The 18929-nt window shown below is 39.6% G+C and overlaps 1 protein-coding gene across 7 annotated transcripts in view; it reads right to left on the bottom strand.

The window, feature by feature from the left end:
• Nucleotides 1–18929, bottom strand: part of MLLT3 (MLLT3 super elongation complex subunit) — a 237924-nt gene that overhangs the window by 24057 nt on the left and 194938 nt on the right. For 6 of the 7 annotated variants that reach the window (XM_056520069.1, XM_056520063.1, XM_056520058.1 and 3 more), the window contains 3 exons: nucleotides 15954–16025; nucleotides 14042–14113; nucleotides 4408–5351 (listed from right to left, as the gene is read on the bottom strand). In XM_056520069.1, coding sequence (XP_056376044.1) covers nucleotides 5220–5351; nucleotides 14042–14113; nucleotides 15954–16025 — 276 coding nt within the window. In that variant the 3' untranslated portion in view covers nucleotides 4408–5219. Of the gene's footprint in view, nucleotides 1–4407; nucleotides 5352–14041; nucleotides 14114–15953; nucleotides 16026–18929 lie in introns of those variants that run through there. The other variant, XM_056520087.1, reaches the window with a different exon arrangement.

Consider the following 18929-nt stretch of genomic DNA (forward strand, 5'->3'; position numbering starts at 1 on the left):
TAGGCAGTCAATATTAGATAAGCAGGGGTCTAAATCTTAGCATTTGTAACCAGTGAACAGTGAAAAGGTACAAAAGAACTACAGCTTGTGCAAACAGCTGATCGGTGTGGTGCTGGGAGTCAAACCCCTTAACCTAAAGGGGTTTTAGAAGGTTAGAAAAACAAGTCTGCTTCCTTCCAACATGTCCATGGGTTATGCTTGTTATTGAACCTTAGCGCTATTGAGGAGAATGAGGCTGAGCTACCTAACTAAATAAAAAAACTATTTTTTTTATATATATATTATTGTACATCCACATAATAAAGGGATTGTCAACAAGTTAGTTTCATAATGTAATTCCTTGGTAGGATGTAGAAACAAAAATAATGTATGCTGCCTTCAAATAACCCCACACTTTTTTCTGTTCCATGGCGATTGGGAAAGTACTTTCATGTGTTAACTATACTTTCATGTTTATGGAGAGGAAGTATAGTTTGATTGTCTATGTCTTGGACAATGCAAGGGGTGCAGATTAAGTGGCTTAACAGTGGCTTACATACACTTAGATTTTTTTCTCTTTGTATTCTGGCAGTCATATCTTAAAAAAAAAATGATTCTTGCTTTTGTTCAGTTGTTAGTATGTATACATCAGAGTTTAATTCATAAGTCTTTTGCACCAATCATCAGAAGGGATGCCTCATGCTGCATTATACTGGCCGTATACGATCTCAGAGCAATATGGAGTCTTTACATGATACAAATTCAACTCTAAGGGTCTATTAACACGGCAGAATTTCCACTTGCGGAATTCCGCAAGCCAAAATTCTGTAGTGTGAATAGGCCCTAAGGGTCATACTGAATTACCCTTTGCCTCCAGGCACCATATAAAAGACTTGCACAGACCATCCAGTTTCCTTCAATCCCTTTAGAATGATCAGATTCCTGTATTATATACTTGGTGTTTAAAATGGATTTCTGCTGATCATTTTTTTTACATGCTTCTGCCATTAAGAGGGGTCTGATATTCTGCCTACCCATAAAAAGACATATTTTCAATTTTCCTAAAGAAATGAATAAAGCGAGAGTAAGGATGTTTGATGACAGGAATCCATTAGTTGTCTCTGTATTCTCAGATTTCAGGTATCCTGTGGTTGGATAGCCTTTATAACATCAATAAACTCAATCATATCCTTTGCCTTTTTTTGACCAAATGTTCTCGTATTCTTCTTCTTTATATAACAGAATCTGCTTTTGGGTTATTTTTTTAGCCCTTTTTATTTGCTGTGCGTGTCATACCTTTAAAACTGTGGAAACAAAACATATGTTCTAATTTGGGAACAATAAAAAAAAAGCTCATGACTTCCTTCTGCTTGAAACAGAACAGAAAACAAGGATGATTGTGTTGTGGCTTTTATATGAAACAAGATTCGGGCATGATCTCTGATTAAAGAAGAGTTACAAAAGTTATTTATGGACCATATGATATATATGCATTTTTTAATAACAGAATGTACCATGTAGATTGTGCATCAAGTAGTTAAAATGCTAGATTGTTTCAATTATTCTATACACTTCAATGTCAACCAAGTAACAGTAAAACAAAAACAACACACATGCGTCATTTTGAAGTTTTAAGCTTTCCTTGATATAAATTGCACGTGGACTATACAACAAACTGTTTCAAGTATGCTTCATGCCAATCATCCTATAGAGTCATAACATTACTGGAAAGTACACTTGTTCATTGGGGAGCAACGCAAATTCTCCCAAGGTTAAAACATACAAGAAATAAAAAATAAAAAAATACAAAAACAACAACTCTTTGGGCTGAAATAAACACAAAGAAAAATATTGAAATTGGAATACAATAATAAAACATATTCACACCAGTTATACATTGATCAAGTAAACTGAAAATGTGGCACATACTGTACCTATTCGGACCTATAAGGAACGAGAAGACTGCAGCACGGAAAAAAAATAGAAATAACATTTTAGGCAAGGTGTCTATACTGACTATTGTATAAATATACTGCATCTCCTTGGCATACATATCTAGTCAGGCCAGGAATTTTTACCATTAGTGCAGTTATTACGTTATTCAGTGTTGTACAATTGCCATATACATAATTATATCAAAAAGTATGTGGAGGTTCTCAGGCTGCTAATGGACATTGATGGAATATTGTTTTCAGTATCACCATGTACATTCCATGTGTGTTTGTATGTGTGTGGGTGTATGCAAACATTTAGGCACCCCTGAAAGTTTCCAAGATTCTCATTTACATATAAATTGGGCGTTTGGATCAGCAGGTATGCAAACGCAGGTTTGGACAAGCCAGCTCCATTTTGGAAGAAGGTGCTGTGGACTGATGAAACAAAGTTGGAGTTATTTGGTCATAACAAGGGGTGTTATGCATGGCATCAAAACAACACAGCGTTCCAAGACAAACACTTGCTAAAATCTGGTGGAGGTTCCATCATGCTGTGGGGCTAGTGCCAGTACTGGGAGTCATTAAAGTTGAGGGTCACATGGATTCCACTCAATATCAGCAGATACTAGAGAATAATGTAGAGTCATCGGTCAAAAAGGTTGAAATTACACCAGGATTAGACATTTCAACAAGATAATGACCCAAGGTCCAATGTTCTGGAATGGCCAGCCCAGTCCCCAGACCTGAATATTATTGACAATCTGTGGTGTGATGTTAAGTGGGCTGTCCATACTCAGCAACCATCAAACCAAACTAAAACTGGAAATGAAAGGAGGAAAGGTCAAAAATCCCTTCATCCAGAATCCAGACCCTCATTACAGGCTATAGGAAGTGTCCAGAGAATGGTATACCTGCAAAAGGAAGATCCACTATATATTTATGTGATATTTCTGTTGGGGTGCCCAAATTTTGCACCTGTCTACTTCTGTTTTCATGCATATTGCTAATTTTTAGTTCATCCGATAAACCTCATTTCACTACTGAAATGTTATTGTGTCTTTTCGGTTTTTGATAGCTCCAAATTAAATTGCTTATCCAAACACCCAGTTATTTATAAATGAAAATCATGGACATTGTCAGGGTGTCTAAACTTATATATAATATATAATATATATATATATATATATTATACAACACGACCCAGACAATGCAGTTAGAGTGGGGGTTCTTGTCCTATATAGGCTTGCAACCGGACAGACAATAATGATATGAAATAACTGGATGCAAATCTTTGGCAGTAAGACTTACACATCTTCAGTGTAACAGCAAGTTGGGAATGTTCCTATAACTTATATTTCAGTGGTTTGTTTAGAAAAGTGTGAGCTGACTGTAGTCCCTGCTCTAGAAATACCCGACTTAAAAAAACACAGTTTACATGGCACTATAAAACAGTAAAAAAAAGGGAGATGGTTAATGTATAGCTGGTAGCGCTAAACCATGCCCAGCAGTTCTCCTCCACAATGTAACAGCTGGAATGGAAAGATGGAGATTTTGGTTCAAAGTACAGGAACTAATTGAAGCCAAACTACAATCTTGTAAAATGCCATTCAAAGCCCAGTGCAGCGTGTCTGATTGTAGTGAATAAGTAACTATTTTTTTCAAGTTTTAGTACACGCACAATAATAATGAAGAAGTCCACAGTCAACATTCCAGAATGTATTAAGCAGAGTTGGCAAATGGTTATGGATTGTAACCAATTGTGTGTTTAGCTGCTATAGGATTTGGCATAACTTCATCACAACCTGTGTCACAGGTTTCATAAATGCCCCATCTGTAGGATTACTGCACATCCCAACAGTACAATTCATTTTTTTTATTATTTTAAACAAGAAGGATTTGAAGCCAGTGTGTTTTTCCATTAAATAAAAAAACAAAAGCTCGTAATTTGGGGACAAATGAGGCAATTATCTTGGGGACTAAGGGAAATGAAAAAAATATATAATTATATATATTCCTTAATATAAGACATAATATATATGTAAACAATATAATGGGTATCCTGGTCATGCCAGAAAAAAATTGATCCCAAAACAAATTACTGTATACTTTTATGGAAAGAGAATTTAATTTCCAAATAGAAAAAGTTGACATTAGCGACCATAAACAAATAGGTAGACATAAAAAAAAAAAGCGAAATATCAAATGCCATTTTGTCCATGGAAGCAATAATTAATGTAACTGCCAGTCAAAGACAGTAAAGATTTGTAATAAATAGTCCCAAATGAAGAAATTTCTACATTATTACATAAGTATGTGGCAGAACAATGTCCTTTTCAACAAGGAATCTGTAGACTGCCTGTACTTTTGAAAACCTGTGTATAGTGCTGAATATATATATATATATATATATATATATATATATATATTCAACTAGGAAAACAGTTTTAATATTAGAGAGAGAGAGAGAGAGAGAGAGAGAGAGAGAGAGAGAGAGAGAGAGAGAGAGAGAGAGAGAGAGAGAGAGAGAGAGAACACTGAGAAAGACACGAGCACATTGAATAGACAAACATTGCAAGACTCAGATCAGCCCAAAGCTTATTTTCGTATCAGGACATCCTACTAGTTCACAACGCATTTGGGGTATTTGTGTTAGATAATTACAACGAAGTGATAGTATCAAGCAAGGATGATGGTGAAACTAAGCTTGGTCCACCTCTGGGTCTATAAGCTTTTCTTAAACCAGTAGAAATAGAAGCCAAGTATTTGCCGAGTGAGCAGAGAAATGTTTTGGTGATCAGTCATTAAGTTTCTGATGGCAGTCTTGCTCAAAAAATGGAGCAGGTATTTTAGGATGAATGTAATGGACCTACTAGCATCTGGTAGTGTCATTCCCACACTGATGTCTGGAACCTAGATATGCGGTAATAAATAGATCAGTCACGTAGTAAGGCAGTGTGTGTGTTCAAATGCGTGTGTCACATGGCAACACATGATACCGAACACTTCAGTCCATGAAAGAAGTAATGTTGTGCATGTCTTTATTTTTTCAAGGCTTTCCAGGTTTAATCTCCAAAATGTATAGTTAATGTGAAGGATGATCCTTCTGTAATTGTGGTTCATAGCATTCCATTTTGGGCATAAGAAACAACAAGAAGAGTGAAAAGACATCCAATGGAATATTTTCTTTCCAATGTTGTTCTTTACAGGGTCCCGATCAGTCATATTATCCTAAACAATAATAATCAGTTAATGTGTTGCATTGACTCCGGTCCTAATTGTCCATGTAGGCAGGTCCATATCATACCCTCAGGACGCCCCAGAAGTTTCTAGGTAACTCTGTAATTTTCGGACTGTGGTTTTGTCGAGCGAACAAAGATCAAAGTCAAATGTTGTGTTTGTGATGTGGAAGTGTCCAGTTTCTTCTATAAGGTTCACTATCTGTAAAATGTATTTAGAGAAAAAAAATAATATTAGTTAGAGGACAACACATTGTTTTGCTCATCAAACAATGTACTAAAATAGCATAGAGTTATTTCCAATATATATTTCCTTTATAAATAGAAGCTGGGGGCCAAGCTACCCCACATGAATATAGGTGACCTTTCTCCTGGGGGTGCACTGCTTGCTTCATTCTTTAAGTTCTCCTAAACTAAACTAACAGGTTGCGGTTAAGTATCAAAGCCAATAAAAGAGGTAAGGCTGGGTTCACACTACGGTTTGTCATTACGGTTCCCGTATACGGCTGGGAGGAGGGGTGGGCGGGGCTTAATCGCGGCGCCCGCACTCAGCCGTATTCGGGAACCGTAGTTAATGTATGTCTATGAGCCGACCGGAGTGAACCGCAGCCTCCGGTCGGCTGCTTTTTCGGCCGTATGCGGTTTCCCGACCGCAGGCAAAAACGTGGTCGACCACGTTTTTGCCTGCGGTCGGGAAACCGCACACGGCCGAAAAAACAGCCGACCGGAGGCTGCGGCTCACTCCGGTCGGCTCATAGACATACATTAAATACGGTTCCCTATACGGTTGAGTGCGGGCACCGCGATTAAGTCCCAGCCGTATACGGGAACCGTAATTACAAACCGTAGTGTGAACCCAGCCTAACACACCAACAACTAAAACTCTTACCACAACTTGTTTTAAGTTGGGGAGCAGCAAGAGGTTTGCAAATAGGAAGGGCGGAGGGAGAAAATAGTAAGTAACATCAGAAATAAAAGAACATGTCTCCACAGTATAGCCTCCAGGGACGCCAAGAGAGGATATAGGAACTTTTCTTCATTGTATCACCCTTCTGCTTGTAAAATTTAGGGGTAAAGTAATAAAGGATGAGACAATCTAAATATCCCCTGTGCCTAATATCAGGATACTTGTCAACTCAATGGCTTACATTTATTTTTCTGTTGGGGACAACAACTGGAGTGGTTTTCCCACAGCAACCAATCACAGCTCAGCTGTCACATGCAGAATAAATGGATTTGCACTAGTGCAAAGGTTTTATGACTTCACAAGCTTTAAGCTTGTCCGCACTGTCCGAGGAATCTACCTCACTTTCCCAATGTGCAACGACCCTGTTAGATATCATTCGGTTCTCCTTCCACCAAGGCATTACCTTCTTTCCTGCCCAGATATATCATCTCCCCTTCCAGGCGTTATCTTATGACTATTGCTTCTCACTCCTTTCATTACAAATCACAGGATCGTGCCATGAGAGCAGCTGGTGGCAATGCCTGCCATAAATTTTAACTCTATCCATATCCTAAGAATGCAATTAAAAGTGGCATCATTGCCCGAAATCTGTTTGCTCTATGGTTAAAGTGTCTCTGTCCCTAAGGTTAACAACCATTATTACTGCATGACTAGACTAAACAGAGTTAGCTGTAGCTAGCTGCCATAAAATCATATAGATATGCATAGTAGCTGTACATTAGCTTTTGTTATCCTGTATTTTAGTATAGTACTAAAAGACAATAATAAAGTAATATACAATTCAGTGTATAGCACAATACCGGTAAGGGTGAAATCACATCTTGGATCTGTGTATCAGTCAGCTGGATACGGTAGAAGAATTTGAAAAACACCTCCTGCCGTTTTGCTGCTGGATCCGTGCAGTACCCTATTTATGTCATTGAGCTGTCCGTGGTAAAGTAATATTCCAATCTTATCCCTTTTTTTTAGCTGGACTTAAAAAAAATGGTCTGGTTGAAAAACCCAGATATGGTAGGTCTAGGTCTCGCGCAATAATAAGGCATCCCAAGCGACTGCTTTAGGGCGCTGATGCCGCAGAGCGTGGGGGTTGGGGGAGGGGGGTCCAGGCAGAAAAATTAAACAGGTTTTTATTCTTACTAAACATTTTGCAGCCACACTGCCGCCCACCAGGCTTGGGCGCTCTGACAAGTGTGTGCTGTGTGCGAGCCATGTGATCACTTCTCTGAGGGACGGCACGCAGGTACAGCACAGCAGTGTTTTGGGGCTGTGACTGGCGCCACGGCGGCAGGGGCTTCAGGACTGTGCGCATCATCATGGGTCACCACAGTCACAGATGGCTCATACAGCCGGGCCCTGGACTGCGAGCCGCTCCTGCCTTGAGTGGAGAGCCAGGGGAGGGGAAATATACCTGCTCTGTATGTTGTGACATACAAAGCTTGTCCTGTGTGTGTATATATGGACCCCTTCACTGCCTCTGTACAGCAGTGTTTCCCAAGCAGTGTGCATCCAGCTGTTGAAAACCACAGATCCCAGCATGCCCAGACAGTCAAAATCCACCACGCGGAGGTGGCCTCTTGTCAGATGGGACCCTAACATTCTTAATCCACTCACCTCTGCTGGGCATAAAGCCTGACTGGGTGACATTCAGGATCCACTATCCATTTAAAAACTTCCTGTGAACAGGGAGGGGTACAGAGGGTGCCACTCCCACTAATATGCATAGCAAAAACACAAAAAAGAAAAATAGCCAGCACAACTACCTAATACACGGGTGCACGCTGCTGTTGCAAATACAAAGTATACAAAAAAGTAGGTTGCAGAAGCTGCACCCTCTCTAGCCGTGCACCCTTCCCCGTTTCACAGGAGGTTTTTAAATTGATAGTGGATCCAGCATGTGACCCAGTCAGAGGCCATATGCCCAGCAGAGGTGAGTGTTATGAGTGTTAGGGTCCCATCCGACAAGAGACCACATCCGTGTGGTGAATGGGGGACTAGTTTTTATCAAAATGTGCTCTAAGAGCCTCCATTTTTTGACCAAGTGTGCTGCCTCAACATTCTTTTATGTATACTTTGTATTTGCCACAGCAGCGTGCACCCATGTATTAGGTAGTTGTGCTGGCTATTTTTCTTTTTTGTGTTTTATAATTGTATATTAACCTTGTACTGTGTATTATCTCTCTACTATGACATTGTTGTGTGTGTTACCCCTGTACTGTAACATCACTGTGTGTATTATCCCTGTATTGTGACATCAATGGCAGTATTACCCCTGTATTGTGACATTACTGTGTATTATCCCTGTACTGTAACGTCGTTCGGTATAGAATCCCTTTACTGTGATATCATTGGGTGTATTATCCCTGTGTTGTGACATCACTGGCTGTATTATCCCTATATTGTGACATCACTGTGTATTATGCCTGTAATGTAACGTCATTCGGTGTATTATCCCTGTGTTGTCACAATACAGGGATAATACAGCCAGTGATATCACAACACATGGATAATACACCCTATGATGTCACAGTACAAGATTATACACCGAATTATGTTACAGTACAGGAATAATACACAGTGATGTCACAATACAGGGGTAATACGGCCAGTGATGTCACATCATTGGGTGCTTTATCACTGTCCTGTGACATCATTGGGTGCTTTATCACTGTACTTTATGTGTAGGGGGCACATGGCAGGAGGCATTATTACTATTTGTGAGGGGCACACAGTGTTTTGCATTTCAGAGGTATTGTGTATCATATAAGGTTTACTGTATGGAAAGGTTATATTTAGAGATGAGCGAACTTACAGTAAATTCGGTTTGTCACGAACTTCTCGGCTCGGCAGTTGATGACTTATCCTGCGTAAATTAGTTCAGCTTTCAGGTGCTCCTGTGGGCAGGAAAAGGTGGATATAGTCCTAGGAGACTCTTTCCTAGGAATTTATCCACCTTTTCCAGCCCATCGGAGCACCTGAAAGCTGAACTAATTTATGCAGGAAAAGTCATCAACTGCAGAGCCGAGAATTTCGTGACGAATCGAATTTACTGTAAGTTCGCTCATCTCTAGTTATATTCAGAGGTGCAGTATGTAATAGTATCATATTCAGAGAGTACAGTGTGTGGTAGTATTATATACAGAAGATACAATGTGTGGCAGTATTATACTCAGAGGGTATAGTGTGTGGTATTATTATATTCCGAAGGTACAGTGTGTGATAGTTTTATATTCAGAGGGTACAATGTGCAGTAGTATCATATTCAGAGAGTACAGCGTGTGCCAAGTTTATATTCAGAGAGCACAGTAGTATTATATATTTTAAGGGTGCAGTGTGGGATAGTATTCTATTCAGAGGATAAAGTGTGTGTCAGGTTTATATTCAGAGAGCGCAGTGTGTGGCAGTATTATATTCAGAGGATACAGTGCCTGGCAGCTTTATATTAATTTTCATATAGACATAGTGAAGAACCAATGCCATCGTCACGTTCTGCAGAGAAGATTTTGCTGGAAGAGTTCTGGCGGTATGTACCATCTGAATTAGATAAGGGACTATAGAGAAGACGTCACCTGTAGTCACTGATATCATTGTGTATTCTCCTCCTTCTCTATGTCCCATCAGAGTTGTAGTAACTTGACAGTTCTGCAGTAATGGGTGAAACAACAACTCCCAGCATAACCTTTACTACTGCTAAGGCCATACTGGGAGCTGTAGTTCACCTCTGGTGTCCTTCAAAACAGGCTATAAGATTACTTTGGCGAGGGTTGGTCGGGGGACTAATCATGTTACCCACAGGCGCTGATTTTCTTTTCCTCCTGTGAGCCACCGCGCTGGAAATGAATGAGTTGTGAGCCGCGGGCGCAGGACGGAAAACGAAAGCGGTCACCTCCCCCTGCAAGTGCTGAAAGCCATTGGGCCGTGGGCGCTGCAGAAGTTCTGATCAGAACTTCTGCAGCGCCCGCAGCCCACTGGCTTTCAGGGGGAGGTGACAGCTTTCATTCTCTGTCCTGAGCCCGCGGCTCACAACTCATTCATTTCCGAATTTCAGCTAGGATATTCCTTGCTGAATTTCTGAATGTCAATCATTGCACCCATAGTTAAGAAAATTTTACATTAAAGATAAAGACCATGGGGGAGATTTATCAAAACCTGTCCTGAGGAAAAGTTGCTGAGTTGCCCATAGCAACCAATCAGACCGCTTCTTTCATTTTTCAGAGGCCTTTTCAAAAGTGAAAGAAGCGATGTGATTGGTTGCTATGGGCAACTCAGCAACTTTTCCTCTGGACAGGTTTTGATAAATCTCCCCCAATTACACTATTTCACGCATGTTCCTTTTTGTGGTATACCAATGTTAAAACGCAAAAAAGTAACGTGAACACAGCTTAATCTATACCTTAATCACAAGTCATTAGGCTTACAGGCATCAACCTCATAACGACCTCTCACATTTCTTCTCCCTATGGAGGCCATGACTACTACTATGTTATTTTTAGAGTTAAATTTGGGTCTTAGCCTCTGTACTCCAGTAACTGATACTAAGAAAACTTGAATTCCATGGCATATAATAGCATAGGACATTATCAACCAGGATGAAGTTGAAATATAATGAAAAGTGTTAGCACAAGCCTTAGTGAAAATGACCAATATAGTATTCTTCTCTTTCCTTTTGGTCTTTATAACTTTATGAAGGTAATAGATAAATGCAACTAAAGCTCTATCACTGCCTTTCTGAGATCTTATGGATGCTACAATGGCAAATGACAGGAACTGCATAAGCCAAGCTATAAAATTGTGTTTTTCTAAGCTTTCATTTACAATGGGGCTATCCAGGATTAGAAAAAACATAGCTGTACTACACCCGTCAACAGTTTCTACATGGTATTATAATTCTGCTCCATTCACTTTGATGGCACTTTGATGGAATGGAGCAGCCACACTACATATAACCTAAGGACAATGGTGGTGCTGTGCTACTATAAAGAAGATGGCAAGGTTGTAGAGGCAGGAGGATTTCACTAAAAGCTAGCTTATCACTACATATTTGTCCAAAAAGGGAAAGGGCTATATGATGAAATCCAGTCAACAGCAGACACTTGTGTCTCATAAAATGGAGGTGTATAGCTCTTTAAATAAATTACAAATTAATTAAACAAAGAATAACTATAACCACACGGTGTAACCTCTGGCCTGATCATAGATACATTGGACAGTCATGTCCTCTCTACAGCCCCTGGATATAATAATAGAATGACCATACCTGGAATATATTCACCAAGCTATTTACCTCAGCAAATACACAAATCATAGATACGACCAGGGGCGTAGCTATAGAGGTAGCAGAAGTAGCAGTCGCATCGGGGCCCTGGTTCCTAAGTGGGCCCCGAAGCACATCTGCCCCATTAGAGACCAGTAATATAACTGGCATATGGGGCCCTGTTGCAGATTTTGCATCGGGGCCCAGAAGCTTCAAGTTACGCCTCTGGATACGACACAACAATGTTAGTTTAATAGCTTAAAAAAGTTTAGTAATAATTTCTCAGCTTTACTACTGTGGCTCAAGGTTTTTTTTTCTGGGACTTTTACAGTGATGGCTTTCTTCAGATCGGCCATTAAGTAGTCACCATTCCACATAACAACGGGGGCCTTCTAGGCTTCTGTAGCTGGTAGTATTGGAGGCCATGATTTGGCCTTCTGGTGCCATAGCAACCCTATGAAACCCATGATCACATTGTGGCATCATCGATGGGTGACAGGGAGAAGCCCCCTTCCACTTGTCAATGCTATTAATGTTGCGGTAAGTACTGAGATGGCATCTATAGGGTTAAACTACCAAGACAGGTGCATAGAGTGGTTTGTGTCAACCACTAGCTCAATGTTAAAATAAAATTGTGTACCATACAGTATGTTACTTACTTGACACATATGTATGGAATAGCGCAGTTTACTGTGTTGTTCCATATAGCAGAAAAAAAACTCTTCTACCAAACTATACTGCCCCACGTAAGCCAGAATGCCGCACTTTTGGCCTCTGTTAGGTGGACAAGGCCTATGGATATCTTTGATGTGTGCACCAAGAGCTTTCCCTCTGCATATGGCAAACAGACACTGTAGTTGTCCAATCTATTATAAATACAATTCAGAAATACAGTAAAGTGTGTTTGGGGTTTTAGGGGAAAAAGAAGCCTACTTTGAAAAATATCTTTATTAATCAGTCACACAAATCATCTCCCTGAAGCAAATAATAGTGCAATTTCTTTAAAGAGTTTTACAATACAAACAGTAAAAAAATATACCTATCTGTCACTGTTTAAATATGTCTTTTATCAGGACACAAATCATTAAGTGTACATGTGCCGTTAGTTTACTTTTCTTCAAATGAGTCTAACCTTGGAACGACCATATAAACTTGTGTCTACAGGCACCAGGAAGGGATTTTCTCTCCTCCTGTCAACAAGCAATCTTTGCTTCTATCCCTAGGGGTTTTTTTCTGCACCTGGCGAGGTTATTGCATTTAGTTTATTTTTTCTTTTTTTCTGGTAGTTTTGTGCAATACGTACATCTATAGCTTATCCATCAAAGGAATAAGTGCCACAATGAAGATTTATATTTTAGCTTAAATCCACATGAAACACCTGTAGATATTTGAAAAAAACTAAGCCAGTACTTGTGGAAACATAAATTCAATATAATTTATCCTAACCCTTGTCTGAAGTATTTATCATAATGTTTCCTCGGTTTAATGTTGAAATCAAATGTGAAAAAAAAAATATCTAGGAGGTAAATGTATAATCTTTTAACCCTTTGCTTTAAATATACAGTATATGGTGGAAGTTGGGAGGATCTGAATGGAGAGAGAACTTTATTAAAGCTTAGATCACAGGCAACTCCGAACCTGGCTGTTTAACCACTTAAAGGGGTACTTCGCCCCTAGACATCTTATCCCCTATCCAAAGGATAAGGGATAAGATGTCAGATCGCCGCGGTCCCGCTGCTGGGGAGCCCCGGGGTCCCCGCTGCGGCACCGCGCTATCATTACAGCACAGAGCGAGTTCACTCTGTGCATAATGACGGGCGATACAGGGGCCGGAGCAGCGTGATGTCATAGCTCCTCCCCTCGTGACATCACGGCCCGTCCCCTTAATGCAAGTCTATGGCCATGACCGCCACGCCCCCTCCCATAGACTTGTATTGAAAGGGGCGGGCCGTGATGTCACGCTGCTCCGGCCCCCAGTATCGCCCGTCATTACGTGCAGAGCGAACTCGCTCTGTGCTGTTATGATAGCGCAGTGCCGCAGCGGGGACCCCGGGGCTCCCCATCAGCGGGACCGCGGCGATCTGACATCTTATCCCCTATCCTTTGGATAGGGTATAAGATGTCTAGGGGCGGAGTACCCCTTTAAATGCCTCTATGGCTATTAAACATTGCATCTAGGTGATTAGACAGAGGCTCCCTCTGTCACCCACGACCCACTGTTCAGTGAATAAGCCTTTTCTAACTCATTGATCTAAATACTGAACCATGTATGTGGGTCAGCGTTCGCCATTGTCAGTGTATTTTTAAAGAAGCTACTGTATATATTGTTTGTTATATGTTACTTAAATAAGTACAACTCTCCCATGTTTGTAAATATTTTAATATTTTGTATGATGCGACAACATTAAGTCTGCTACAATGTAAAGTATTAAGTGTACAGCCTGTATAACAGTGTTTAATTTTGTATTCCCTCAAAATGACTCCACATACAGTCATTAATGTCTAAACCTAGGCTACAGAAGGGAGTACACCCCTAAGCGGAAATGTCCAAATTGGGCCCAAAGTGTTTTATTTCCAGAACTGCCTTAGGCCTCTTGGGCATGGAGGTTACCAAAGCTCAGCATTCCTCAGAGACAGGGTATTATTGCCACAAATATTAAAAACACTTATTTACCTGTTGTAGTACATGTCTTTCTCGTAAAGTCATCAATCTTCTGTGAAGCTCAACTAGCTCATCTAGATATGCCTACAAAAAGAACAACTCTGACTTTAAATGGATATGACGGAAAAAGTCTTTTCAGTAGAACATGATACATTTCTGCAATATTATTGTTACTTCTCATGCAGTGTATTTTTTTCACACCTGCTCAAGTACCATATCATACGTTTACTTTTTTTTTTTCTGTCTGACAGCTTTTTATTATATACTATAATGCAGTGGAAGAGTTTTTCAAGCTCTATGCATAAATTATGCAAACAATGAATAATGGGAAATATCAGTTCTTAAAGTAGAAAATCATGGATGTAAATAAGCACAGGGTCATCAGGATTCCAGGCTTTCCATTTTTATTCCCTTAGCCCTCTCCATAGTCCTTTCCATCGATATAAGCTTTTTGGTGTTATGCAAATGAGGATCAAAGCCCAGGGGAAGCTGAACAACACAGCAAATGCCCAGATAAGTCCAGCCCTTTTTCACTTTATTACCGCCTATCTTGTTTGACTTCTAGTCACTAGAGGACATGGATTGGACATACTTGGGCTCTTCACACCCCCTGGGCTTTTGAGCCACATATGCATAATGCCCCTAGTGGCTATTACACTGCACATACCGATCTCATATAAAGATCATTGCTATGGACTGACACGGCAAAGATTAGTGTTATCGGTGGTCGATTGCTAAAGCCTGGATTTTAGGCTTGAGGCAATCAATCGCTGATCGGACGCGACGGAGGCAGGTAAGGGGACCTTCGCTCATGTTCTAGCTGATCGGGACATTGCGATTTCCCTGCGATGGTCCTGATTATCCCGACTGAGCTGCCGGGAAGCTTTCACTTTTATTTTAGATGTTGAGATCAACTTTGAACGTCGCGTCTAAAGGGTTAATAGCACGCGGCACAACAATCGGTGCCGCACACTATTAGCCCAGGGTCCCGCGTTATATACCACCCTGCGTCCTTAAGAGGTTAAGCTTTCAGATTTGTGAACGTAGTTACTACGGACTGGTCCAGTAAAATATAAGCAACACTATGGGGGAAATTTATCAAAACGTATGCAGAGGAAACCGATCAGATTGCTTTTTTAATTTTTAAAAAGGGCTCTCAAAAAAAAAATAAGTTGATTAAGCAAATTGCTATACTTTGTAAGGCAGCACGGTAAGACACAAAGTCAATGCCAATACTGCACCCTATTAGCCAAAGCACTTTTAAAATAGGACCTAGAGACAGCATTGCAGTACACCTCAATCACTTTTATCACATTTTCTTCATTAAAATCAATGGAGAACATCTACAGTATAACAAAAAATACATGTTAAAAACATGAACAACAACTTTCAGATAGAATTTGTGTAGTCCCAACCATTTCAATACACAGAACTAATCGTTTAACAAGCTATACCCTTTTCCAGCTCAAATCACATCAATATTCTCAACATTTCTTTGAAAAAACAACCCTTCTAGAGAGTCTTTTCTTGGAATAGTAAATCATTAATAGTATGTAATTTTTTTTTTAACTTTAATATTATAAATAAACTGATCTAAACACTTTAAAATATATCAATAGAGAAAATGTAAGTTCTTATTCTACATAAAAATGGACTTTGTTTACTCTGGAGAAATATAAGTGAAAGCTTCAAAATCCACATGGTGTTTGGGGGGAAAGTCAACTAAGTAAAGGAAATAAAAAAAAGCTAAGCTGAAAGCAAGATATACAAAATACTTTAAACCAGTAGGAAACAATATGTTGGAATATAGCAGTGTAAAGGTACAAAAAAAAGTGTGGCTACATAATTGAAAAGCAGAATTACATTTACTATTAATACCCTCACAGAGCTAGAACCATGTGGCCAGTCACAGATCTAGATTTACCTTATCACAGTCTCCATTTTTTATTTGCTTTTCCGACTTGCTTTGTTTAATTGGACTTTTTACTTCCAGGATCTAAAAACACAACAAAATCCAAAGGAAACACAATTCAGTCTAAAATGTACATTGTTTTAATTTAACACAAGCATATATGATCTGAGACCAGTATAAAAAAAACACTAGTATTCATCTGCTCCGAGACAAATGTGAAGAACAGACTTCGGTTTGGATAAATTGCTTATAACTCTTTTCTTTGCCTCCCCCATTTCTACCTAAGAGTTTGAAACCTTCAAATAAAGAGTTAAGCAAAGAAAATAACTTTATGTTGTAAATTCTGTCTGGCCTCTGGTGGGACTGATAAAAGCTCTTGACCTCTGGTCTTGCACTTTATGGTTTCTGCCAGACACAATGGAATTTACAGCTGTATTATAAAGTAACAAGTGACATTTTGACAAATCAGGTCAACGATTCTAGTTGGAGCAGGAATTATTCATATTTTTGGGCAGGTCAGGTCTTACGTCTTTTCATCTTTAATGGTAACAGGTTGTAATACATTATACTAGTTAAGTTTGTACTGTAATGACTCATACAAACAATGTCATATTTTTGGAATAACGTAAAAACTACAAACTAGGTTACAGGAATTATGGAGAATAAATAATCCAATATATTATATACATATATATAACAAACATATCAGCAAGGATGTTTGCAAAAAAAATGTATTAAAAAAAGGACAGCAACTGGTTTCAATAGATATTCTTAATTATATTTTACGTGAATCACTGAAACAAAACTGCTTTGTGCAAGGACCACTGACACAAATATACCAGGCCTGCACATATATAGATTACCTAAAAATATGTGCAAAGGTGATGTTACTGTTGACCCGCAACAATAATAAGGTCCCATGATCATATCTGTGCAGGTCTTTAAGCTGGAGGAGAGAGCAGCACAGCTCCACAAAGAAGAAGAGTGCAAGCTGCTGTATTAAGGGGCTCTGGTCAGACGTCTGTTTAAGTTTAGGGATTCTTGTCTACAGCCTATATAAGCTTTGGTGGATTTGGCCTGAGGTCTGAATTCATTAAGAGTCTTTGTATTTAGAGGTTTTGGGCGTCTCTATTTTTTATTGGATCTGGTTAGGGCTGTTTTTTTTTTTTTACTATAGAGATCTGGTTTGAGGACTGCAATATTTTAGGGGGACTGGGGTCTGTAATTATTCTTGGAATCAGTATTCAGCCTATGGTCATAAATGATTTGGGTATCTGTCCCGGGGTCTGTATTAATTTGGGGGTCTGGTCTGGTGTGTAATACATTTGGGGGTCTGGTGTCTGATGTCCATGATAGGATGGCTGAGTTAATTTGCTGCTGCAGAGGCTGGGGATGGCTGCAGAAAATGTCTTGGCAGCAAACTATGCAGTCACCAGTAGAGGTCATCATGGTGGCCTGGGCTGGACGGAGAAGTAATAGAACATCTAGTGGAAAAGAAGTCACTGACTTTATAGAGGTCTTTTCACCTATCTTGATAGGTCTTCTTTAGTAAATACTATACAAATATTTGTGCAGGCAACTGGACATTCCCATTCCCCTGTTAAGAGGATAAGTTCATAAGTTCATACACAGTGTGACAGGGAAAATGTGGGCAAACAATTCAGGGTACACATTTTTCTTTTTAAAGGGTACGTTCACACGTACGCAGATTTGATGTGCAGGATGGGTACATTCACACAGGATCCAGCGCAGATTTGATGCGCAAGATTTGTAAGTGCAGATTAGAAGCAGAAAATTCTGCGCATCAAATCTGCGTACGTGTGAACGTACCCTAAGGGTCTATTCACACGTACAGTATTCTGCGCATATTTATTGCACAGGATTTGATGCTGCAGATTTCAATGTAAACTAAATGACTGAACAAAACTTCAAATCCTGAGCATCAAATATGCAAGGCTACTGTACATATGAATACACCATATATGTACCATTTTAAGGGTATTCGACCCATAAAATGGTACATATAATAATAGGTCACAAGCATGCAGCAGGAGAATCTTAGTTCCCTTTGTACATAGGACCTAGATTGGTATTGGTTTTCCAAGATCACCTACTTTAAAGTCATGTGTATTGCCAGCTTATTACACAGGGGGGAGAAATACAAACTGTGTAAACAAAAACTGGTTTTGCCCATAGCAACATCACATACCAATCACAGCTCAGGTTTCCTTTGTTAAATTTGTAACCCCCAGGATACGCTGGTGGTAGGATGCCTGTTTAAATCTTCTAACAACTTCGTAGTCCGAGCCAAAAGCAATCAGGATATGGATTTGATATAGACTTGCATAGGTTTTTTGACTGGTTGCTATGGGCAAAACAGACTTTTTGTTTACAGTTTTCATTTATGCCCCCATAGACTTTTGTAAAATCTGACAGCTAAATGAGCAAAGTACACAAACATTTGTATATATGCAGTATCTGCACTGCCAGGACCTCCTGCTCACAACCCAGCCCTAGAATAGAAGCAGACAGGACACTCTCCTCGTCTAAATGATTACAAGAAGCGGATTCATCCCTATTAAATTCTGTGCACTGCTATAGTCTACTAAGTCAGAGTGGGAGGTATATTGAGGTGGTGCCTTTGATGGGGCCTTGTTGCTGGTAATGTAATGGGCCAATGGGGCTGGCATAATGATTGAACTGACAAATGTGATCAACATTTAAGAAACTATGATTGCAATAATGATGGGGCACTATAGCTGTAATAGTTATAAGGTAGTCTGGTTTTTATACATTACTAAGTCTGTACCATGTGAAATGGCTCATAGGTAAGGAACAGAAATGTTCTTATTTTTAATTCTTTAGGCGCGTGTTATATCCTAGTGCATCTCATAATCTAAAAAGAATATGGAACTAAAACCTAAACATCAGTGACAAAACCCCTTCCTCCCACAATGACTGTGTAGTTCACACGTAGAAGCTGCTGAA

Source organism: Hyla sarda, chromosome 1 (assembly GCF_029499605.1).
Source record: "Hyla sarda isolate aHylSar1 chromosome 1, aHylSar1.hap1, whole genome shotgun sequence".
Classification (NCBI taxonomy): Eukaryota; Metazoa; Chordata; class Amphibia; order Anura; family Hylidae; genus Hyla; species Hyla sarda.